The sequence below is a fragment of the Punctularia strigosozonata genome (assembly GCF_000264995.1).
Source record: "Punctularia strigosozonata HHB-11173 SS5 unplaced genomic scaffold PUNSTscaffold_3, whole genome shotgun sequence".
Classification (NCBI taxonomy): Eukaryota; Fungi; Basidiomycota; class Agaricomycetes; order Corticiales; family Punctulariaceae; genus Punctularia; species Punctularia strigosozonata.
In genome coordinates this window covers 2,103,756-2,126,901 of record NW_006767435.1, presented here as the reverse complement: position 1 = coordinate 2,126,901, position 23,146 = coordinate 2,103,756, and the positions used below count along the sequence as shown (strand labels likewise).

The 23,146-nt window shown below is 53.3% G+C and overlaps 8 protein-coding genes across 8 annotated transcripts; 4 read left to right on the top strand and 4 right to left on the bottom strand.

Moving 5' to 3' along the window:
* Window positions 1-92: 92 nt before the first annotated feature.
* PUNSTDRAFT_119077 (uncharacterized protein) lies at window positions 93-526 on the bottom strand. Its single transcript, XM_007381322.1, has one exon. The coding sequence runs from the start codon at window positions 518-520 to the stop codon at window positions 344-346; it is 177 nt and encodes a 58-aa protein (XP_007381384.1). The 5' UTR covers window positions 521-526; the 3' UTR covers window positions 93-343.
* Window positions 527-1,283: 757 nt separating this feature from the next.
* On the top strand, window positions 1,284-3,886 carry PUNSTDRAFT_83654 (uncharacterized protein). The gene is made up of 11 exons (XM_007381321.1): window positions 1,284-1,443; window positions 1,490-1,560; window positions 1,609-1,646; window positions 1,704-1,733; window positions 1,782-1,825; window positions 1,879-1,968; window positions 2,022-2,244; window positions 2,306-2,688; window positions 2,756-2,827; window positions 2,885-3,070; window positions 3,126-3,886. Exons 1-11 carry the CDS (start codon window positions 1,414-1,416, stop codon window positions 3,786-3,788), a joined length of 1,830 nt encoding a protein of 609 aa, XP_007381383.1. The 5' UTR covers window positions 1,284-1,413; the 3' UTR covers window positions 3,789-3,886.
* Window positions 3,887-4,044: 158 nt separating this feature from the next.
* PUNSTDRAFT_142083 (lysozyme-like protein) lies at window positions 4,045-5,263 on the bottom strand (the record flags this gene model as incomplete). The annotated part of the gene is made up of 7 exons (XM_007381320.1): window positions 4,045-4,232; window positions 4,288-4,346; window positions 4,403-4,659; window positions 4,711-4,844; window positions 4,895-4,967; window positions 5,021-5,147; window positions 5,237-5,263. 7 exons carry the CDS (start codon window positions 5,261-5,263, stop codon window positions 4,145-4,147), a joined length of 765 nt encoding a protein of 254 aa, XP_007381382.1. The 3' UTR covers window positions 4,045-4,144.
* A 3,436-nt stretch (window positions 5,264-8,699) lies between these two features.
* PUNSTDRAFT_132005 (uncharacterized protein) lies at window positions 8,700-9,016 on the top strand (the record flags this gene model as incomplete). Its single annotated transcript, XM_007381319.1, has 3 exons — window positions 8,700-8,778; window positions 8,842-8,922; window positions 8,979-9,016. 3 exons carry the CDS (start codon window positions 8,700-8,702, stop codon window positions 9,014-9,016), a joined length of 198 nt encoding a protein of 65 aa, XP_007381381.1.
* Window positions 9,017-9,349: 333 nt separating this feature from the next.
* PUNSTDRAFT_99129 (uncharacterized protein) lies at window positions 9,350-14,108 on the top strand. Its single transcript, XM_007381318.1, has 13 exons — window positions 9,350-9,497; window positions 9,558-9,995; window positions 10,054-10,111; window positions 10,163-11,096; window positions 11,156-11,419; window positions 11,469-11,640; window positions 11,696-11,875; window positions 11,929-11,994; window positions 12,049-12,279; window positions 12,333-12,715; window positions 12,768-13,116; window positions 13,170-13,683; window positions 13,741-14,108. Exons 1-13 carry the CDS (start codon window positions 9,468-9,470, stop codon window positions 13,824-13,826), a joined length of 3,705 nt encoding a protein of 1,234 aa, XP_007381380.1. The 5' UTR covers window positions 9,350-9,467; the 3' UTR covers window positions 13,827-14,108.
* Window positions 14,109-14,893: 785 nt separating this feature from the next.
* On the top strand, window positions 14,894-16,484 carry PUNSTDRAFT_63217 (uncharacterized protein; the record flags this gene model as incomplete). The annotated part of the gene is made up of 7 exons (XM_007381317.1): window positions 14,894-14,936; window positions 14,988-15,096; window positions 15,147-15,323; window positions 15,379-15,683; window positions 15,737-15,816; window positions 15,884-16,050; window positions 16,103-16,484. The coding sequence occupies 7 exons, from the start codon at window positions 14,894-14,896 to the stop codon at window positions 16,482-16,484; spliced, it is 1,263 nt and encodes a 420-aa protein (XP_007381379.1).
* A 1,091-nt stretch (window positions 16,485-17,575) lies between these two features.
* On the bottom strand, window positions 17,576-17,824 carry PUNSTDRAFT_40300 (uncharacterized protein; the record flags this gene model as incomplete). Its single annotated transcript, XM_007381316.1, has 1 exon — window positions 17,576-17,824. A coding segment is annotated over one exon (249 nt), but the record flags the coding sequence as incomplete, so codon positions are not given.
* Window positions 17,825-20,352: 2,528 nt separating this feature from the next.
* Window positions 20,353-23,057, bottom strand: PUNSTDRAFT_132001 (HSP70-domain-containing protein; the record flags this gene model as incomplete). The annotated part of the gene is made up of 10 exons (XM_007381315.1): window positions 20,353-20,394; window positions 20,473-20,569; window positions 20,625-20,758; window positions 20,808-20,894; window positions 21,060-21,108; window positions 21,163-21,217; window positions 21,319-21,445; window positions 21,504-21,528; window positions 21,591-22,057; window positions 22,131-23,057. Coding segments are annotated over 10 exons (2,010 nt in total), but the record flags the coding sequence as incomplete, so codon positions are not given.
* Between the last annotated feature and the right edge of the window lie 89 nt (window positions 23,058-23,146).

The window sequence follows — 23,146 nt, the reverse complement described above, 5'->3', positions numbered from 1 at the left end:
TAAGAGCTTTATTGGCGTTGGTTTGTGTGCGTTAAGTCCGAGGGGTTTACTAGTGCAAAACGGCGTGTTTTGACTACGTGAATTCGGTGTGGTTCAATATACTTGAGTGGAGATTGTGGTAATCGAGATTGACATCGTTACAGCAATTTGCAAGCGGTATGACCCTATGGCAACTGGGCTGTCGTGGTAGCCAACTGACAGAATGGGCGTGAGCAGGACCACGTCGGCGTGAAGTCAATAGCGTAGATCACGGCAAGATGAAACAGCGGTAACTCCAGTCAGTTAGCTCCGCAGCGGTCGCAGACTACAGAGCGGGCCGGACCATCCTGACGGTCGATGCGCACTAGTTGCCGACGAGCATGCTGTCATTCCAGATAGGGATCGACGTATCACCGTCGTCGCCGCAAGCTGTAGTGCAGGGCAAGGAGCCTACGATCTGTTTGGTCCATGAGGGAGGCAGTGCGGTATGCTTGGGGAGCATTCGGTACCGGCAGCAAGAGCTCATCCTCCATGTCCACATGTTCGTGGATTAGTCGATAATGGTTTATCGCGCCTCCACCGCCGGGTCGGAGCAACAGCGGGTTGACTCAGCTAGGTACTGCTAAGTGTAATTGTATCATATCGTAAGGTAATACTTGAAAGAGACTGCAAATACACGCACCGATTACAACGCTGCTATTAGGCGTTACTCGGGACCGCACCCCACGGACAACAGAATCAGAGCAGCAGGACCAATGTTATAGTCACACGGCAGTGAATGAAGTGTAGAATATTCACCACATCATAGAATGTGTTTGTAAGGCAATGGAGTCAGGGTGTAAGAGGAACTTGTAGAACGACTTGGCGGCCGATGCTGTCTCCATGACCTTGAACAGTCACGGAACTGACGTGCATGTGATACAGCCTCTTTGAGGCCGGCAGTCGCTCGCACCCCGAAGAATAGCTATCAACCCGGACTCCACTGAGCTCAGGGTACCCTTGTGCATGGACTTCTGCAGTTACTAGCATAACAACATGGACAAGACCAAATCACGTCTTGCTGCCTTCTTTGACGACGACGACGATTCGTCCTTTCCAGTGCGATGCACATGGACTTCTCCTCCCAACGTCAATCCCACTTAACTATGCACATATTCACAGCAAAAGGCCGTGGACGAACAGAAACTCAATCAATACGCTCAAGGTACCGTCCGCAAGTCCAGACGCGAAAGGGAGAAGGAGGCCGCGGAAGCTAAGCGCAGGGAAGAGGAAGAGAATGCCGCGAAGGCTTACGCAGACTTTCTCGACGCGTTCGAGGGCGAGGACACCGGTCGGAAAGGACGGCCAGGATCGGCTTTCGTGAAAGCTGGTGGTGCAAGCGCCGTCGAAACATATGCCGTTGCACCCAAGGCGAAGACGGGAGGGTCGTCGGGTATGATGCGGGCTTTCGAGAAGGATGACGCTGTGAGTACATTGGTCTACTCAAAGGCAAACACTGATATGTGCGAAGTCTCCGCCACCTGCCGCTCCGAAACCAAAGGGCAAGAGAGCCATGGATGCATTCCTGGAGGAAATCAGAAGGTGGAAGCAACCTTAGCTATGCGTGCTAGAAGCTGACAGTCTATCTAGGGATCAGGCCGACAGAGAAGCTCGATACTCGCGTAATGGTATGTGTGATGCCCATCACCCCGGAGTCTCACCTAACGCACCTGCTCTCGCCATAGCTCACGGACGATCCGTTACTGCACTAGCGGGTTTGTCAAGTTGTCAACTGCGAGGTATACTGCTGACCATAAGCTCAGCTTACGACGGCCAAAGTGGCAGCAAGGATCGCGGCGATCCTGAGGTAAAGAGCACATTCCGAACTCAATCCCGTAAATATTAACGGGTATTATCCAGACAACCAACGTGTTCGTGGCCAACCTGCCCCCGCATGTGAACGAGCAGAGTCTAGGCTTCTTCTTTGCTCGCTGTGGGCCCGTAGGTTCGGTGCGTTAAAATGACGACCTTAATGGAGGGTACAAGCCACTGACTGTCAACAGGTTAAAATCATGTGGCCTCGTGGCGACGCTACAGTTGGCCCCGGTGCTGATATGACGAACTCCCGGCGCTCAAAGAATGCCGGGCTTAGCGGCTTCGTGTCTTTCATGAAGCGTCGTGACGCCGAGGCCGCTCTAAGAGAACTCGATGGCTTCGACTGGGGTGGTTCTATCCTTCGCGTGGGCTGGAGTAAGGCCGTCCCGGTTGCGCCCAGGGCGCAGTATGGTAAGCTTACAGTTACACCTCGCGGAGATCACAATCATTTAGTGGTCGATTCTCCCTACAGTTTATGGCGGAAAGGGGGCGTCGACATCACGCAGTCGGTCCCGCTCACACTCGCCGGCTCGACCTCGTAGACTCTCGTACTCGCGATCGCGATCTCGGTCCGACTCGCGCGAACGTCAGCGCTCTACTCGGCGATCCCGGTCCCGCGACTATCGCCGGCGTTCCTACAGCCGTTCGCGATACGGAAAGGGTCGCAGCCGTTCTCCCCGTGCTCGGAGGAGTCGTAGCAGGTCCCCTGTGAAAGATGGTGATGACGTGACGGACACCTTCATCCGGACGGTTGCCGCAGAAGTCAAGGGCCACGGCGAAGATGGGAAGTATGAACAAAGTCTTGTTGAGAGGGAGAAGAATAACCCTCGTTACTCGTTCTTGACAAAGCGAAGCGTGAGTTGTCCATTCCCCCGCGTTAAGGAAGTTGCTGATGTTCCTGCATGCTGTTTCCGGATGACAGCATAGAAAGCATCGGTACTACAAGACATTAGTGCAAGATGGGACGACCTTACAGCCCGAGTTCGACGACGATGTATGCAATTCATAATGGCTTCTGGAATTTCCGCTCATCGGCGATAATCGAACATAGGGCTACAATTCTGTTTATTCGACTGACTCTGGGGAAGAGTCTGAGCGCGAGCATGGTAGGAAGAACGCCTTAGGAAAACTCGCGCGACGGCGCTTCGAAGCTATGCTCCGAGCTATCTCTGGAAAACGTGGCGAACTCGCGCGGTGTATGGCATTTAGCCTTGAACACGCGGAGGCAGCGTCGGAGGTAGGCTCAGCATTCTTCGATATCACCTCGCGATGTTCATAACCTATCTGTGCAGGTCGCCGATATAATCGTTTCTTCGCTTCTGGTCGATGGCACCCCTGTCCCGCGCAAAGTATCCCGACTGCACCTCATATGCGACATTCTCCACAACTCCGCTGTACCGCTAACTGGTGCATGGAAGTTCCGCAACGAGTTCCAATCCCGTCTTGGATTGGTTTTTGACCACCTTTCAACCATCTACCATTCCTTTCCTGGTCGAATTACGGCAGAAACTTTCAAGGCCCAGATCACTGCAATTATTGATATCTGGGATGACTGGATTGTCTTCCCACCCGAGTTCACTAGGGAGCTACGAGAGCGGCTAGAGGGTGAAGTTGTTCGGGAACAAGAGCCTCGTGCGAAGCCAGTAGAAAGTATTCAAGAAGAAAGCACGCCGGTGGCTCAGAACAACAAGTTCAAGTCAAGCTCGTTCAAGCCTGCGACGGTTGAGACAGCCATTCCAGATATCGCTGCACGCACCGTTGAAGATGCTGATTTCGATGGCGAGCCCATGGACGAAGGAAGTGATGTCGAGGGGCAACCTATGGACGACGTCGATGGCGAACCCATTGATGATATAGACGGAGAGCCGATTGATGATATGGACGGCGAACCGATCGATGACGTGGATGGCGAACCTATGGATGACGATATTGATGGTGCTCCAGTAGCAGTGTGAAGTTCTGCGCTCGTGATATATGCAATTTTACTTCGTGACGGACCATTGTTTATCACGCTTTTTGCCAATCTCGATGTCCCCGGAGTAGGCCCCATCGGTGTAGACCCGGTTTTCTGGTCGCTTTTCTTGCCGTCTTTGGGACTCAGGACGGGGAAAAGATCGGCGAAGCACATCATGTTGCGCCATGCGTTCAGCTCGATGTTCAGCGCGGTCGAAGGATGAGTGAAGCTGCAGCGCCATGACGGCACTACTTACACGGGGGTATATTGCTTCAAATTGGGTATTGACACGCCACAACTAGTACAAGATGACGGGGTAGGACTGCGAATGACTGCACGTCCCTCTCGGTCGAGGGTCTAGCACTGGTCAAGGTTCCAGTACTTGCCAATCTTGCTGGTATAGGGGTCGACGTTTTGCATCCACCCGTTCAATGTTTGATGCAAGCTGCGAAAGCAACGGTCAGTCATCAACCATGCCAATTATAAATACTGATACGTACTAGTCAAGGTTATTCTGGCAGCGGCAACAGTCCGTGTGTGCGGCAGCCGTAGCCTCGGACTTACATCACATCAGCATCAGATCCCCTGTGCATGCATGCGGATAGGTACACTCACAAATGTCATCTTCTTTGGCCAACCGTTATACCCGCCAATCGTGTGGAGAAGATCTCCGCCGTTGGCCTTGAGGCTGTCCGCGAAGAATTTGGCACCGGTCTTGATGTTATAGTTTACATCCTTGCAGTTACCGCCCGGAGCAGCGCCGCACTTGTCCTTGGTCAGCTGCATTAGACCTTGTTCGCCCGCGCCGCCAACAGTATTCGGATTGCAGGTGCTCTCCTGCATCGCAATGCTCGCGATCAGGATGGGAGGCACTGTGTTGGTTCGATTCATTTGAGGCAAGGCGATGAAGATGCGGCACTTACGGCCGTTCTCGTTCGCGTACTTCGTAAACAGGCCGATGTAGTCCTTGCATGCGTGGAACGGACTAGATGAGCTATCCAGGGCCGTTTCGAGGGAGGCAGCCTTGATGTCATTAACCGTGACGTAAGGGGGCGTCCTGGAGTTTCATGTGAGTTGGTGTCGCGAGTGACACTGGTATATGCATACCATCCACCTTCGTTCACACCACAGTTCAGCCAATCGATGTTACCGTTGGGACCAGAATGAGCCTTGACGTTCTCTAGAATAGATATGGTGAGCGCGTGACAAATATGCCATTGGTAGGATCCTTACTGGTAGCGCCAGATGCGCCGCATGCCTTGTCAGTGACCGCAATCAGAGAGCTGGAAACAACCGCGGTGGTGGGAGCGGCCTTCTTGGTTGAAGAGGTGGTCGTGGGTTTCGCGACCGCTTCATTCACCTGAAGGATTACAGGATATTAGTTCGCGGGTTTTTGTAGCGTCTGTGTAGGACATGCCTTGGTCGAGGTATGAGTCGCGCTCGACGAACTGACAGTCCTGGGTTTGCAGCGTCCATTGCCTCTCTTCGCGACTTGGCGGGACAGATGGTCGTGCTTCCGAGACAATGCACCGTGATGAATGTCCGACGCGTGGACGGAAGCTACAAGGGCCAGCAAAAGAGCGCAAAGGGTGGTGAACTGCATGGCGTCCGGCGTCGTGAAAGAGCGAGTGACTAGGGTGAGCGTAAGAGACAGAAAGCTTGGAGACAGTCGATCATGGTCGCCATCGTATTTCAACCCGGCAACGGATCACTGAGCCCGACATTGGATCACAAGCGGGCATGGAGGGCGTGGGAAGGTCGGCGTCGGGCTTAGTGAGCCAATCACGTCCGGCAAATAGCACCGCCACTACCGGCACGTGGATGCCGTTGGCTTCCGCCAGCTTCCGCCGTTCCCTTCACGCGAGTCGCTCTGCCCTTGACATCACCGCCTGCGTCTACCGTCTCAGCCGTCTCGCATAAATCCGTCAAAATGAGCGAAGCGTCTTCTTCTAGCGCTGGAAGTCCGGCTGCAAGCACCCCTGCAACCTCGCAACCCCCGTCACCAGCCATGTCCCGGCTCACCCTCGAAGACGTCTCCGATCAGGACAAACAAGAGGCCGCTCGCCTCAAGGTTCAAGCCAACACCTGCTTCAAAAGTATGCATCCAGCGGGTTGCATCTGAGTATCTGTACGTGAATTGAACGAGGGCTCGCGCGTATGGCGTACGTGTAATGTAGATCATGACTTCAACGGTGCCGCCGATCTGTACACGAAGGCCATCGAGAAGAATCCGTTCGACCCGATCTTGTATTGTAACCGAGCGTACGCGCGCACGAAATTGGAGGAGCACGGCTATGCGTTGAACGATGCCAGTGCGTACATCGCACGACTCGCGTGAGCGCCTATTCACGAGTGTCTGGGACAGCGAGAGCAATCGAGATCGACCCCAACTACGCGAAAGCGTACTATCGACGAGCGACATGTTACTTGCAAACGCTGAAACCCCAGCTGGCAGTGCAAGATCTGAAGAAAGTGCTCGCCATCGAACCGAATAACGCGGCCGTGAAGGACCAACTGCAATCGACGCAGAAATTGGTGAAGAGGATACAGTTCGAGAAGGTGGGTAACGCTCTACCATTACTGTACATATATTTGACCCTCCAATATAGGCGATCGAGATGGAAGAGGAGAAGAGCGCGGTGGAAAGGTGTTTGGAGATCATCCGTGAAGGAGGCTGCGATATGGACAAGTCGTACCAAGGCCCCAAGCTGGAGACTACCGAAGATGGCCAGTACTCCATAACGCAACAATTTATTGCCGACATGATCCAGTGGTTCAAGGATGGAAAAACGCTGCCTCGGAGATACGTCTGGGAGATTGTGCTGGGAGCATACTCCCAGTTCGTCAAGGAAGAATCTCTTGTGGATATCGATCTGCAGGATGATATGACGTGCGACGTAATCGGCGATGTTCATGGTGTGTCATCCCTTTTCCCTTAACTTTCGGTTGCCAAACTGTATTTCGTCAGGACAATTCTTCGACATGATGCACCTATTCTCGTTGACGGGTTTGCCGTCAGAGAATCATTGTCTACTCATGAATGGGGACTTGGTTGACAGAGGCTCTTGGTCGATCGAGGTCATTCTCACCGCATTTGCTCTGAAATGTAAGCTTTCTATGGGTGCAAAAAACCCGCAGGCCTGACGACAATCCAGGGCTATATCCTAAGAACATGTACATCAACCGTGGAAACCACGAGACGAAGGACATGAACAGGACGTATGGCTTTGAAGGCGAGGCGAAACACAAGCATGGAGAACAAACATACAAGGTGTGTCCACTTCATGCCCTTGCGGTGACTCCCGCTGATATTGTGACCATAGCTGTTCGCTCATGCCTTTACTGCACGTAAGTATGAGTCTGAGTACACGAGAGAACTGTGAATGTCGACAACTGCCTTTTCCAGTGCCATTGGCAACCATGATACACGCAACAAAGCCACCAACAAACTCTCAAGGCGCCATCCTATCACCTCAGGGCCTGAAGAGGTATTTCGTCACTCACGGAGGTCTGTTCAGCAAGGATGGCGTCACCCTCGACGAAATCCGCAAACTTCCACGCGTAGGCTTGCAGCCTGGACAAGAAGGGCTCATGTGTATGTCTTATTTCATTGGATCTCAATCTGATGACAATCTGACGGTCATGTTACAGGCGAGGTAATATGAATGGCTTGTGACAATGCGCATACGCGCTGACCAGATATATTCAGCTTCTCTGGACTGACCCTCAGGAGCGGCCGGGTCGCGGTCCCAGCAAGCGGGTCTGTGTATTCATATCGTCCCTTGGATCGCTGACCTGATCTGTATTGTACTCCCAGGGAGTTGGTATCGCGTTCGGACCTGATGTAACCCGACGATGGTGCCAGCTCAATGGCGTGACTGGTATCATCCGGAGCCACGAAGTGCGGCAAGGTACGTTAGCTTGGGTCTGTCCTATTCATGGAGATGCCGCTGAACGCCGATTTCCTAGACGGATATGCCGTTGAACATGATGGACTATGTACCACGGTGGGTGCACATCCGTTTTCCGATTGATTTCTGGCCCTGCAACTCTTCAACAGGTATTCTCCGCGCCCAATTATGTGGATCAGGCAGGGAACAAGGGCGCTTTTGTAAGTGTAGTCAAGTATATACAATGAAATGATACTGATACCTCTCCACCAGATCCGGATTGACTCCGCTGGTACGCAGAAGTACACGCAGTATGAGGCGGTGCCCCACCCTCCGTTGAAGCCGATGGCATACAACACGGGCGGTTTGGCCAACATGATGATGATGTAGGCGTCACGCAGTTGTACGGGCCGGTAAATTGTGCCAGCCTCCTCTCGTTGCTATATTGTCTAAATCATAAAGTTTTGCACATTTACTTGCATGCAATGACCTTGCGTGTGAAGAAAGCTTTGCATCAAGAGATCAGCACTGGCAAGCGCGATTCGAGTCGTCCGGAGGAGACAGGGTCCTTCCACCAATGCCCTGATCAGGCATATGGCGGAGCATCTCGAACCTATGATCAACTCGCAGTGGGCATTCCGTGGTCCCAGATACATCCGCTTGAGAATCTATATTTCACAACGGCACCAACATACGTCATGGCCCCTACTGCACAATGCCCTGAGCAGCTGCACTCATGATGTTACCATGGCCTCTAACCCACATCAACACACCTGGTGCTGCTGCTGAGCTACTTCTCATCCATTTCAATCACAGCGGAACCAACGATTTCCGTGATGCAGTTCCAATTGCGTGGTGCTCGGAGCAGCTCCTATCAATAAACGGCTGCACCTTGGGACCGTTTATGCGTCGCAGTCATGGTCTCTCACTTGTATAAATACCCTCGCCACCAGTTGCAAGGATGCATCACGAAAACACCTATCACACTTCATTCATCGCATACAATCATCACAACAGCAAGAATGCAGTACCAAAGCATTATCGTTGGCGTTGTCGCGCTTTTCTTCGCTAGCGGAGTAATGGCGACTGCAGGTGACCCGAGTACGTTCACCTGGAGTATATTGCGATCGAATGTTTCGCTGACTTTTTGTCTGCTAATCAAAGTCTCTGCTTGCAATGGCAAGAAGGCTAACGCTGCTTGCGAGTGGGATGATGGCACCCCTGGAACCGGGCTTCATTCTGGTCGTAAGTAGCGCTTCCGGCATGGAATAATAGATTTAGACTGACAGTTTTTCATTCAGACTGCCAGGCGTTTGGCACCGCTTTGCAATGCCAGTAGGCGGAATTGCGTAGCAGCATCATTGGCACACACCCGGTGGTCTCAAGTTTCTTTAAGTTTGGAGCGGGGCTGTAGTCTACAACCGTGACCAATGCTGTGGATTGAACTTAAAGAAAGTTGATAGGTCGCTGATACCCAATGCTCTGTGGGCTCTGTGTCGGCCTTGCATCTGTCTGTAATTCGCATTCTCGTTGCCAGGTGTAAACGTGTAGAACTATATGAGCCACGCTTTGCACCACCTTGCCCGAAAGAGGATATGGTATCACGTGCTTCGTACGTGGCGCGTATCCCGGGGGCCAGCGCGGGCACGGCTTCATACCATTCCTCCACCGCAGAATTTCCTGCGTCTTCGTATTTCTTGTTCTCGTCGCGAGTCATTATTGACTTCGCGACTTGGTCTTTCCCGTCACTGGCTCTGCGTTTTCCGGACACCCGTTAAATCCACAAAACCATGGCCCAGCTCTCCGCTGCCGACCTCCAGGTACACATTAGTGCACTTCTGTCTCAGTACGATCTGCGTCCTATGCTGATCTGGATTTAGAGGAGGCTCGAGCTAGAAGGCGCACCCGATCCGTTCCCTGCTCTCGGTAACTCTACTCCTGCCAAAGCGCGCGCCCCCGCGGCCAAGGAGGAGCTTGACACCGACTCGCAGACCGCCTTTCCGTCTCTCGCCCCGGCCCCGTCTGCCAACAAGGCGGCGGCCCCTGCATGGCGACCGGTTCCCCGTCTGAAGGCGATCCCGCAGCCCATGATCGCGGACTCGTTTGACGTGGCAGCTGTGGATCTCTCGTCTGCTGGCAAGGATGGCAAGCCGACCAGCCTCAGCGAGGTCATGAAGCAGGTTGCAAGCAAGTATAAGGTCAAACTAGAGGCGTCCACGAACCAGAGGACGCGCCAGACGACGTTCCATCTCAAGGCGGACTCGCAGAAGGATTTGGACAAAGCCAAGAAAAGTCTCATGGCCTTGCTGTCTCCTGTGGTATGTTATCATCCATCCGCGTGGCTACGCGGTCCCTCAATTTGAAACGCTCGTGTAGGTCACTCTCACGGTCAACGCTCCCGCTTCGACTATCCCCGCCATTATCGGTCCCAAAGGTTAGCTTCGTTGACTGCAATTCCGGATGTTTGGCTGATGGTGTTACCAAGGTGCTACTCTCAAGCTCATTCGTGATCAAACTGGAGTCAAAGTCGACATTCCCCGCAAGGACGCGTCTGCTGCTAACGGTCATACCAACGGCGTTGCTCCTTCCGGTGCTGATGAAGAGGAGGAGCCCACGGTCCCGGTCACCATCACGGGTGCTCAGCCTCTCGCATTGGAAGCGCAGACTCTGATTAATCAGGTCATTGCATCCAAGACGTCTCGTAGCACTCAACGCGTGCGAGATATTCCGGTCCATGTGCTTCCGTTCATCAAGGCTCGTCGCGCCGTGTTCGAGGCTGCCGCCGAGGGTGGAGATGTCAATCTTGCGCTGAGCACTGCCGACCGGGAGATCACCGTCAGCGGCGATCGCGAAGCTGTTGGACGCGTCGTTGATGTTGTCAAGAGCAATATTGAGTCTTTACAATCGACCATCACCTCTCTCAAGATCTCCTTGCCCAAACGCCAGCACCGTCTTCTGTCTGGCAAGGCTGTCGATGAGATCGTTGCCAAGAGTCGCTGCTCGGTCCTCGTAGCAAGCCCCGATGAGGCGAGCGACGAAGTGACTGTTTGGGGCCAAGCCTTGGACTTGCCTCAAGGTCTCGCGGCTGTCATGGAGAAGGCCAACTCGCAATACATCCACGAGTTCCCTCTTCCCGGTCCCATTACCTTGTCTAGGCAGCTTTTGACCTACATGACTCGGATCAACTACCCGAAGACCCTGAGCGCCGCACATCCGGGCGTCCAGGTCTTCACTCCCTCTCCTGCCGTGATGGAGAAGGCGGCTATCTTGAACATCGAGCTCATCGGTGATAAGCCCGCCGTAGATGGTGCTGTGCGCCAGGTCTCGGAGCTCATCGGCAAACTCATCGGCGGTATCAAGGAGGTCAGCATAGATTGGCTGCTTCATCGCATCCTCCAAGGGACCAAGAATGCCAAGAAGTGAGTTGCCTTGTGTCTGTCAATCTGTTGAGCAAGGCACATTGCTCACGTTTTGACAGGCTCAAGCAGTTCCACGATGTCAACAACGTTTCAGTCTTCTTCCCTCCTGAGTCCGCGGAACAATCCTCGGTGTTGCTCGTTTACGACCCTTCCACACACAATGCATCGCGCGACCCGGTGGAGAAGTCCAAGCAGATCGAGGATGTTGAACACGAGTTACTTGAGATGGTCAAGGAAGCTGCCGACGTCAAGACCGAGTCTGTCTCTGTGGAGACAAAGTGGCACGAAGCTGTCATCGGCAAGAACAGCACGACTCTTAACGCGTGTGTCGCCTGTTATGCTCGAGGAATTGGTTGACTGAGTCCCGTACAGCATTATCGGCGAGGAGAAGACGCTATCGATCAAGCTTGGCAAGGACGTTGGCGACAGCACGACCGAGGATATCATCGTTGTTCGTGGCGCTAGGGCCGACGTCGACCGTGCTGTCAAGGAAATCAAGCAGATCGTCGAAGATGCCAAGAACGACGAGATCGTCAGCAGCTATGTATGTTGGCGCATGCTGAACGTACAACGAAAACCGTTGACGCCACGTTATGCAGTCCGTCGAGTTTGAGGTCGACAGGGAGTTCGTCGGACGCATTGTTGGCTCTCAGGGCGCTGGTGTCAACAGAATCCGTGATCAACTCGGCGTCAAGGTTGATTTCTCCGACGAACCCGAGGACAAGGAGAAAGAAGGAGGCAAGAAGAAGAAGGGTGCTCACCAGAAGTCCCATGTCAAGGTAAGCTCGCCCCTTGAAGGCTCCCTCGTCAGTGACTTAATATATCATCACAGATCACCGGGCGGAAGGAGAATGTCGAGGAAGCCAAGAAGCGTATCCTTACTCAAGTCGAGCGCCTAGTCAGTGTCCCTCGCTTTACCTCCGAAAACGATGAATGCTGATCAGACTATCAGGCGGACGAGACATCCGAGATATTGAAGATCCCCACCCAGTACCATGCTTCCCTAATCGGTCAGAGCGGCAAATATGCTATCCGGTTGGAGGAGAAGTACGGTGTCAAGATCACTTTCCCCCGCCAAGCCGAGGGCGCGGAAGCCAAGACGCGGGAAGTTCTGAAGGCTGATGAAGTTCTCGTGAAGGGTGGCAAGAAAGGTGTTGCCGGCGCGAAGTCCGAGTTGTTGGAGGTGAGCTGTACGACGTCGCGGTCCGAGGACGATACTAAATACTATGTTGTTAGGCCCTTGACTACGAGAAGGAGAATAGCAACGTCGTCAAGTTCACGGTACCGACCCGGGCAGTCGCGCGTGTCCTTGGTAAGGGTGGAGCCACCATCAACGAGATCAAGGACGAGACGTCGACCCAGATCGATGTCGAGAAGGGCGGCGACGATCACGCGCCAACTAACATCACCATCCGAGGCACCAAGAAGGCGATACAAGAGGCGAAGGCCGCCATCCTGAGCATCGCAGACCAAGTCGGCGAGGAGGCTAACGACACTGTCACCATTGAGAGCAAGTTCCACAGGACCATCATTGGTGCAGGCGGTCAAGGCCTTCGTGAGCTCATCCAGAAAGCCGGAGGCCCTTCAGACCCTCGGCAACAAGCCGGCCTCATTCGCTTGTTCGTGATAAATTTCTCCCATACCCTTCAATGTTTAATTCGCGAATTTTAGCCCTCGTCAAGGCGAGTCTGGCGACGAGGTTCGCCTCCGGGGCGATCCTAAGGTGGTAGCGAAGCTGAAGACGGAACTCGAGAAGGTGGCGGCGAGCCTCCGCGACCGTGTCGTATTGGCGATCGAGATCCCCGCAGCTCAGCACCGCGCCCTTATCGGACGCGGTGGTCAGCACCTGAACGACCTGCAGTCCCGGACTGGCTGCCAAGTCCAGTTCCCCGGCTCCCGGTCTTACCACAGCGTCGGCGATGCAGAGAATGCTGCCGACGTCAAGGATGTTGACCCCGCGGACATCGTAAAGGTGTCTGGACCTCGTGCAGCGTGTGAAGCTGCCATCGCTGAGCTCAAGGTTTGCGATGATCTTTTTCTAGGACGTGCTAGGTCACTCATTGCCATCTACAGAAATCTGTCAAGGCCCCTGGTCCTCCACCGCTGACGGCGACTGTGACGGTTCCGTTAAAGTATCACCACTTCATCTCGCAACAGGGCAACTTCTTCCGGAACCTTCGCTCATTCGGCGTCACTGTGGAACACTCCGCGCTACCGCAGAAGGCAGCCGTCCCTGCTCCTCCGCCTCCCGCTGGTGCTAGCGATGCTCGTATCGACGATGCAGGCGACGATACCACGCCAGAGGTCAAGTGGCAAGTGGTGCCGAACTACCAGGATGCGGAGGAGGGCGAGTCGGAATGGACGCTCAAGGCCCGGGACGACGCAGCCTTGGAGAAAGCCAAGAAAAGGATTGCAGATGCAATCGACCAGGCGGAGAAGATGTCCCATGTCGGCTTCCTCACTATGCCCGATCGCAGCGCGTTCCCGCGAATCGTCGGATCTAAGGGAGCCAACGTTGCTCGTCTTCGTGACGAAACCGGCGCAGACATCACCCTTAGCCGCGAAAACACTACGATAGTGATCATTGGTGAGAGAGCACTCGTGTACAGGACGTTCGACAAGGCGATTCTGACCCTAGTCCTAGGTTCCGAGTCTGCAATCGAGGCGGCCCGGGAGGCCATCCAGAAGATGGCGTCCAGCCGCCCTGGTCGCAGGGGTCGCGATGAGTGATTTTAATTCGGCCTGCTTAGTGGATGGAACTCCGTGGAACGCATGCACCATGTTACATAGCTTAGCACATCTCTCGCTGTCCCAAACATAAATACTGCCTTGTTTTTGTTTTGCTCGCTTTCGTCATCGTTCCCCCGTGGGAAAGGTCGAGAATCCTGGGACGATTGACGCTTTCTCACCTATATTCTCGCTCTTGTACCCCGTTTTTTCTGTCAGTCGGACCAGATCTCTGCTCTGGGACCGGGTCGGCTATGACGGCAAGGCTTGTTGTGCAAGACGTCTTCGGCACACTGACCGGACCCCTTGAGCCGCCGCAAACAGTGTATTTCTGGCTCAGGGAGGTGGTGTTCAGCGCACTTGTCCACTTGGCTCGCGGGCAAGATCATCATCGCTCGAGGCTCGTGGCCTGAAGACCTGCGCGGCTTTGGTACCACTTCGCTCATGAGCGCCGCACGATGCCTGAGAGTGTGGAGTCAATCCTACACCGTCGTGAAGCGTAACGCTGGCCATATGGCACTTCGCGCGTTTTACGGTAGGCCGATTGGTCGCGGTTGAAATCCGCGAGTCGCGCTTCAGCCACCTGCATCATGTAATGTTCCCACGGACCCGTCCAGGCTGGACGACTTCCAGCCGTGCGTTCCCCAGGTAGGTTCATCGCCCTACTCAGTCTCAGTCTAATGCGTCTACATGGATTAAGCCCCATCTGCACTCGATCACAGCATAAAGGCATCACTGTAATTGCTATAGATGCTGTACTTGCACCCATGTCATCTGCGGCGAGCCCAATTTGGGCGTACAGGAGCTTGTGCCACATATACATATTCTCAGCAATTCTTTCATTGTAGCCCTCAGCCTCTGTATACCCTTCAGTGGGTTATATCAATGGGCCATCACTGGTTTGTTCATGTGGCCGATAGCTGGTAGAGTGATGCGACCATGGCCAATGCCACGATGTGGGTGAGTTTTAGGGCTATTGTGCTTGTGCGCATATAAAAACATTGGGTATCATTAGCTCACAAACCAGTACATCTCTGTATCAACTTCCTAAGTTCCTGGACCTTTGCGATATGGTCAACACCATCGGCGTCAATGGATATGATAACGGTGATGGTAATATATCCACCCTGCAGATATTTTGGTCATTCATTCTTCAACATGTAGTCCCTGACTCCGAGACGCTCCGCGATAAGCTCATGGCATACGTCGGCGAGCAATTGACCCTTAACCAACGCCTTCGGCGGCTAGAAGTTGAGCTTGGTTACTCTATCGGGTACGTTGACTCAACCTTCTGCTATGAATGTCTACTAATTATTGCTCCAGCCTCACCAAGCTCAAGCAGATCCAGCGTGAGCTTGGCATCCCCACTTCCCGCAAGCCACCATCTTTGCCTGCTGCGACAACCTTGGTGTGTGAGAAGATGGTTGAGGATGCTCATGGCGGTCGGGGCCCAAACTCTATCAAGACGCAACTTGCGCTTGAAGGCAACCCGCTTCCACGGTTTGTGCTCACCGTTTATATAGTTACAGTACTTGATCACCTTCATGTCATACAGGAGCATCATACGCTCGGTCATGCATGCCCATCACCCTGAAGGTGCTGCCCTACGCTATCCAGGAGGCCGCACGAAAGTCAAGCAACGTGGCTTCCTTAGGGCTTTTGGCCCTTTTCATGAATGGCATGCCGATGGCCACGAAAAGCTCAGCAGCAAGGCGCTCCGTATTGGACCTGTTGGCATGGGTATCTACGGTATCACCGATAAGTGGACGAGACAAATTATTCACACCAAGTGCTATCCCGATGTTCGCCATGCAGCAGCTGTTGGCCACATTCTCGCCGATACCATCTCTGAAGTTGGTGGTACGTGTTCTTCCTTAACCTCTGATTGGACGTTCTGACATCTTTATAAACAGCTATCTGCATTCAGCTGACGGTTGACCATGGAAGTGAAACGGCAGACATGGGTGGCTTACAGATCACTTTACGGTATGCTGTTTATTCTCTGATATACGATCTGCCGGTAACTCACATTACGTATCAGTGAAATGCATGCACCTGAGATTGACCCAGTGCAATATCCACCTTTCCTGACACTGAAGAGCACAGACAACATATCGATCGAGAGCAAGTGGAAGTGGTGGCTTGAGTTTGGAGGTCGGAATCTGCGGGAGGAGATGCTCCGTGGAACTGAGATAGGTATCTTCAATGGAGGAAATCCGCTTCATTGGTGAGTACCTGCTATATTCAACCTGGAATGCTGTAATTCATCACATCCATAGTGATCTGTTTCAGTGGCTTTGGCCACAGATTGTCCAGCTTGTTCTGGATGACTTCAAGCATGCGTGGAACGCGAAGAGGATAAGAAAGCAGAAGAATGTGCTCCTACCTACTGGTGGGACTCCAAACGACTTCATGGTTCGCCCGCAGGACTATGGAGGAGAACGGGTGTCTATCCCTGTTGATATTCACAACGTCACAGAAATCCGCTCTAACTTTGACACAACCAGGGAGGACGCCTTCCGGTGGGTTGATGATGTATTTGCTGATGCAGCCTTTTATGCATATCAGTCTATCGGCTCTCCTGAGTTGAAAGTGAGCACTGCATGGGACACATTTCTCCGCATGCTCCCCGTGCTCTCTACCACTGTAACTTATGATTAGTGTTTATAATTTATGTTACTGTGATGCTCTGAGGCGACGTGTGGCTGGATACGTGCTACTCAACACCCGGCGGCAGTGCCGCCGTTATCTCTTAATCTCTCATCACCCCTTTCACTCAACGATCAACTCGACCCACTCAACCTTGCGCAGGCCCATCCTCCTCAACTCATCAGGCATTATCGGTATCAACTCGGATGGCCGACGGTTGATACGGTGCAGGGACGACGGGCCGGGCTTGATAGGGAGGATAGCAAGAGGGACACGGCGATTGGACATGGACTTGGTATCGTATCCCCTATATTGCGCTGGCCCATGTACAGTACGGTAGCAACTTGCTCACCTCGTTTCTCCACCGTACCTATTCGCGTCCGAATCAATGAGCAAACTGACCGACTACCAACCAGCCAGTACCGCCCCTCTATCCGAATATCTGCTCTACTTCTTCCTATACATCCTACTGGGCAGCCTCTAGGTTTGCCTCGATGACCCTCGCACCCGTACATTCTTGCCTCGCCCATCCTTATCGGCCTGGCACCACTACATTACGCAGCTCTATGGCAAATCACAATATATATCCCAGCTGACTCAGACAGCATTTTACTTCCCAACTTTATTCAGCAGCTAATTGTCCTTCAAGTAACTAGTTTACCTTCCCTGAATCCTGCTCGGTTACTTTCTCCGTGATACGCACTAGTGAAGAGGCCAGGTCATCTTCCTCGGTCTCCTCTTCCGCTTCCTCCTTCTCAGCCTGTGCGCCTGTTCGTACTTCGCTATCATGTGAGTGGTCATGAAGATCGTCCTGACCATCAGGTATTCCCATCTCACGACAGATGCGTAGGCACTTGTGGCTCGCCACAAACTTATATATCCCTTCCTTTCCAAAGTCGCCCAGGCCACTATCGCTGTATTTGAAGGTCATAAGCAGACGTCTGAGTCATATCTGCGCACAAACATACCCTGTAGCACTGTGAGACTGAGGGTCAAATAGAATATGCCCCTCCTTCTGATGCGATGTAAGACCAATAGAGCCCGTCAAGTAAACAGTCATGAAAAGTGTTAGGTAATAAGTGTCCAAATGACGTACTCTGCAAATCGGTGAAGACCCAGGTGCCATCTGTGAAATACAGTGACCAATGAGCGAAAGCTTGCATAGTCTCTGCATAGAGATTGTTGATCTGATTGGGATGAACATTAGTCCCGCTGTATTTGGTGACTGAGGAAGATCGACGAGGCTCGATGAGCCAGTAGATAGCCCGGTCGGTATTCCATTGCGTCTGGCTCTTATATGACTCCAGGGAGACACCAGATGCAGGAGATGGACGGCTATCTTCAGCTGTAATGAGCTCTTGTGCCAGATAGCAGGGCGTAAACTCAAAGCCTAGACAACAAATGTAAGTGCATTGATATATATCAATTTCAGCAAAGGTATAACTGACGGGTCGAAACTTCAACATTTGCATCCTTTGCTTGCTTATAGAATTGCTTCAAAAAAGTAGCACCAAGGATGAGGCGGATGAAGTCAGCTTGCAGATAACGCATATTGTCATCAATAGAGATTTGACCTCCCAAGCTCTGACCGATATTGTAGATGCGCTTCGCCACAAAAGGTTGCTCTTTGCCAAGGAGCTGTAACTGTAGCATACTTCATATCAGCAAGCTGATCACAAGCGCTGGTTCGAACTCATACCTCAAATACCTCTTTCGTTGCGCCACTCCCAAAAGGGGTATTGCCAATATGGCCGTGCACTACTTTGGCATCTTCACTGCCTGGCCAGGATACCGTTACGTTATGATCCATCGGATTAACCTCGTATGTGGCAAACATCAACTGTACAGGGGTCGTTTGAGGTGTTCTCAGGGTTTGCGACCGCAATACGGAGGGTAACTTGAAGGCTGATGGCATCCGTAATGCGGCGCTGGAGCCTTTCAGAGGTGCATATGTCAGATCAAACCTATATTGAAACATGAGAGACACTCACCTCTTATACGTTTAGATGGCATAGCTGAAGGCAAGCTATCACCATCAGGGTGTTCAGTACGTTTTAGCACCTTTCCAGGTTTGCGTTTGACCACAAAAGCTTCGGCGGGCAGTTTACAACCTGTCCTCTCCTCCCACTAATCATATTAGTGTTGTATCTTCCAAGATGAAATACGATCACCCACTCTCTCATGGTCAAGATACAGCATGAGCGTCATGCACTGCCCTGGCTTGGACCCTTTCTGAACTTGCAGCTTCTTGAAATAGACCTGGTTATTGGGGACTTGCTTATGAGCGTCATAGAATTGGCCCAAAGTCCGACATAATGTTCCAGGCTCAGGCTGCAGGTTGCCTGGCCATCGCACAGTAACATCGTCCCTAGCACTCATACTTCAGTACATGTCAGCAAACGCATAGCTGGGACATACGGGACAATTGAAGCACTGGCTTTCTTGCACCAATAAACATTGAGCGAGTCCAGAACCTCAGCGACAAGATCTATATCCAATATGAGATTTATATGACGAAGTTCACCCAGCCACAAACGTACCATCCATGAGTATTGTGCTTGGGAACGAGCGGCTGACATGCCCTACAAAGCCATCAAGGATGCTCTGGCCATGAAGCCCCATCGACACTGATATTTCACGCCCTGGATACTCAGTAATGCCCGTCTTCATCCCATTTAAGCTATGCGTGTTCACGCCGATAGTCGGGGCAATGGTAGGTGCGTGCGGTCCAGCAGCGTGAAGCTGGAGATGAGCCTTGGGTGCTCTGTTCATACGAGCTTGGACAGCGAGGGCACGATTTTCACGATACCGTTCATGTAAGGGAGAAGTAGGTACGGGTGGTGCGTTACGCAGTGTAGCTCCTAGTTCAATCGATGGTGAATGAATAGTCGGTACTGATTGGAAGTTAACATACCAGAGGGTGTTGAGGGTGGCACTGCACACGCATAGGTGTAAGTAGAATGCAATTATCGAGATAAGGTTATGGGCATACTGACCTGATGGAACAGACTGTGCTGATGCTGCACAAGACCCACACATGCCGCGCACAGGTCCAGAGAACTTGGTGAAAGCACTGCATTGGTGGCATTGGCTCCAGGTTGCCTATGAAAGACAAAATAATTAATAGAAGATTTCTCCGAAGTGCGAGCGTGGCGTACAGTACGGTTTTGAGCCTCTTCTGTGCCATATTCCAGAGTGAGTTTTTCTAGTTTCTTGCATCGCTCACATGGACCAGGGTCAACCTTCTTGGGGAAGTTGCCGTTGCAATCCTCGCAGGCAGTAACTGGTACAGAGGCGCCAGAGGAGGCGGTGGCAGCGGCAGTGACGGCGTCGGCTGAGGCGGCGGCGGCGGCAGTGGAGGCAAACATGATGATACAAATGGCAAAAGGTGCGATGTTCAGAGTATGATCAGCGAAACAGTGTATCCACACTCGCAGAATTTATATGTTCAAGAGAGGCCACCGTCCGCCGAGCCGCCTGTCCTGTGGCACTGGCTTTCTCCACCGCAGTATCACTTACCAGAGACAAGAGTATATGATTCAGGCACGTCGTTTTGGTGTGGCCATTTATTTCATAAACCTGATTTTCGCATTATAGTTATTAGTACAGCATCCTTATGCTCCGAAGTCTGGTACATATCAGTGATGTTAATATATTGCATTCTTATCTGCTGCAACATTACAACCGAGAAACATTGCTTCTGGGATTGATACTGCTAGCATTGAAGCAACAACAGGTAAGTTGGGCCACCAAACCGATGTTGTGGACGCCGCACCCACCATGTTTCATCCACCATCCCATGCGCAGTGACGTACGCCAAGTGCTTCCATTGCTGTGTCATATTGTCTGACGCCACAATGGAGTTCACGAGGATGGCCGCCTAGGCGATGTTGAACATGGGTGTTGCAATCCACTGCTGCATCTGACGCCACATACCACAAAGACAAACATCAGCCCGTCTGAGCCCGAGGCATCGATGCGGAGGAATCCGGCTTTGTACTGCGTGGTCAACGTCAACACCCAGGTGCTCGCGCATGAGGTGAACTCTCAAGGTGTAGGCGAAATGTCCGACTTTGAAGGATTTACCAGCCATACTGCTGCGGATTTTCGCTCAGTCACATTATGCGTGAATCTGAATGGGTATCGACACACCCATTGATCATCTTGGTGTCCCTGATGACCGCAGCGAGTTCAGAGTCACGGTTGCCAACCTGTTCTGTCGTTAGGACATCGCCTTTGAGCTTGCCCCAGTTTCGCAAGCAGAATACGGCGATATAGTCGTCAGGCTGGACGCATGGTCAAAGACATATACAGCGAGAATATGGAATCGCCTACATCAATACCCTCTTTCCGCAGGCGTCCGTAGATAGAGTTCGGACCGCGGCTGATCATCCGATTCTGGCACTCGAGGATGATACGGATCTAATGGGTGTACCATCATTAACGATGGGGGCACGGCAGCATGATAAGGCTTACGGCGCTGGCATCATTATGATCCACGGGAAAGGTAAATCCAGTGATGAGAGGAATCAGGATGCAAGCCTTCCATTAGACACCTTCGCGATGGGCTCGGATGATGCGGTGTACAAGAGCGTCACCAATGGTGTTCTCTATCTTCACGTCTCCGATCATGGTACTAGGAATGTACTCGTAAGTCCAAGTTGTCATATAGCGACTGCAGAGCACTAACGATGTGATGAAAAACTGGTTTTCGATGTATACGAAGTGCTCCGACATTTGGATGGCTGGTCCGAGTCATTCAATTGAACATTTAATGACATCCATCTATCGCACACGCACCTTTGAGATAAGCTTCCTGGATAGAATGCTCGATTTTGCGGCGTACCCAGTGACCACGGGCCGGCGGAGCGACAGATCTGAAACTCGAGTTCGCCCGTCAGACCCAACCTCGTCAGTTCGTCAGGGTGGAACTCGGACGGAGGAAGTAAGAACGGCATCGTGCGTGAATGATTCTGTATCAAGGAGCATCAATTTCATGAACACTGGCACGGTGCGCGTTGCGTTGCCCACCTTGTTCCGCAAAAGGTAGTTCCACCTGTGAGCAGTTAGAATAACTCTAGGCGGCGACACTTCCGTATGCAATAATCACCTCTGAACGAAATGTCGCGCGAGCTCTCTATCGCGTCGCCGGACGCGCCGGCCTGCGCCTGTCCCTGGATCAGCCCGAGGTCGCCATCGTGCTCAGGGCCGTGGCTGTTCAGCGGGTTCGTGTTCGTCGACGGATCGAGCATGTACCGGTGCTCGCGCTCCTCGTCCGAATCCTCGTCCGACGAGTTCGACGACGAGGAGGACGAGCCGTCTCCGTCCTGCTGCGAGGACCGCGCATTCGCGTCCCCGTTCAATTGCGAGTCCGAGCGATGCCGTGGGCGTCCCTGGTGGCCGATATGCAGCGCTCGCTCGACCTTCTTGAACCCACGCCGGATGGAGCCCGTTACCGAATGGTGCTTGTGCTTCACCTGGCTGCGCGCCGTCCCGTTCGCCGGCTTCTCCTTCCCCTCGTCGTCGGCGTAACCGTACTCGTGATCGTACCCGCCCTCCGAATGTCCCGTGAGAATGTTAAGACCCTGCCTGTATGCCCTCGGCGGCCTCTCGATAGAGCGGATCGGAGATGCGGATGCGGAGCCGGTGGAGGAGCACGGGCACGCGCCGCTGACCCTTTTCGTCGCGCTCGAACCATAGCTTGAGCATGATCGTCGACAGTCCGCCGGCCATGAGCTCGTCCGTGATGTTCTTCGCTGTGAACTGACCGATCCACGGGTTGATGCCTCCAGTTAGGGTTGCGGGCTCGGCGTAGACGGCCTGAAGGTCGAACGATCCACTACGGTAGAAGGTGAGCACCTTCGTGCTCGGGATCGTCTGCCCGCGCGCGAAGACGATGAGCTCGGTGTCCTCGTCTTGGTCGCCGGGCTGCTTCTCCCACTGGATCTTGACGGAGTAGTTCGCGATGTCGGTGATCGCAAAGTCGCGCACGCGGAAGACGGGGGAGAGCATCGCGTACGAGAACGTGGCGCCGCGCGCGACGGCCTCGTCCTGGTTGAGCGTGGTCGAGAGCGTCTTGCCCGGGAACACACTCTGGATCTTGGCGCGCACGACGGGGATGCGGGTCGAGCCGCCGATGAGCTCGATCGAGTGCACGTCGTCGAGCTTGAGGCCGGCCTGGTCAAGCGCGGCCTGGATCGGGGCCAGGATGCGGTCGAGGAGCTCGCCAATGAACGCCTCGTACTCCTCCCGGGTAAGCTTGGAGGTGGCATCGATGTCGTTCATGATCGACTCGACGTTGAGCGGCGCTTCCGAATTGGCGGAGAGAATCTTCTTCAGCTTCTCGCACGAGGCCTGAAGGCGGAACGTCGCCTTCGGATTCGACATGACGTCGATCTTGTGCTTGGTCTTGAACTCCGAGAAGTGGCGCACGAGCGCGTAGTCGATCTCGCGCCCGCCAAGGTGGGCGTCGAGGCCGGTGCCCTTGACGACGAGCTGGCCCTTGGAGAAGGCGACGACGGAGGCGGAGAGCCCGACATCCACGAACACAACATGCCGCGGATTCTCGGGCTCGGGCAGGTCCGCCTTCGTGATACCGTACCCGAGCGCGACGGCGGCGTAGTCGTTGATCAGCCGAAGGCAGTTGAGGTCCGCGATTGCCGCCGCGTCAAGCA

Coding starts and splice junctions, on each gene's coding strand:
- PUNSTDRAFT_119077 (XM_007381322.1), bottom strand. CDS start 520: ATGTGGACATGGAGGATGAGCTCTTGCTGCCGGTACCGAATGCTCCCC.
- PUNSTDRAFT_83654 (XM_007381321.1), top strand. CDS start 1,414: ATGATGCGGGCTTTCGAGAAGGATGACGCT. Junction 1,444..1,489: donor CTTTCGAGAAGGATGACGCT/GTGAGTACATTG, acceptor ATATGTGCGAAG/TCTCCGCCACCTGCCGCTCC. Junction 2,689..2,755: donor CGTTCTTGACAAAGCGAAGC/GTGAGTTGTCCA, acceptor TCCGGATGACAG/CATAGAAAGCATCGGTACTA.
- PUNSTDRAFT_99129 (XM_007381318.1), top strand. CDS start 9,468: ATGGCCCAGCTCTCCGCTGCCGACCTCCAG. Junction 11,641..11,695: donor ACGAGATCGTCAGCAGCTAT/GTATGTTGGCGC, acceptor CACGTTATGCAG/TCCGTCGAGTTTGAGGTCGA. Junction 11,876..11,928: donor ACCAGAAGTCCCATGTCAAG/GTAAGCTCGCCC, acceptor ATATCATCACAG/ATCACCGGGCGGAAGGAGAA.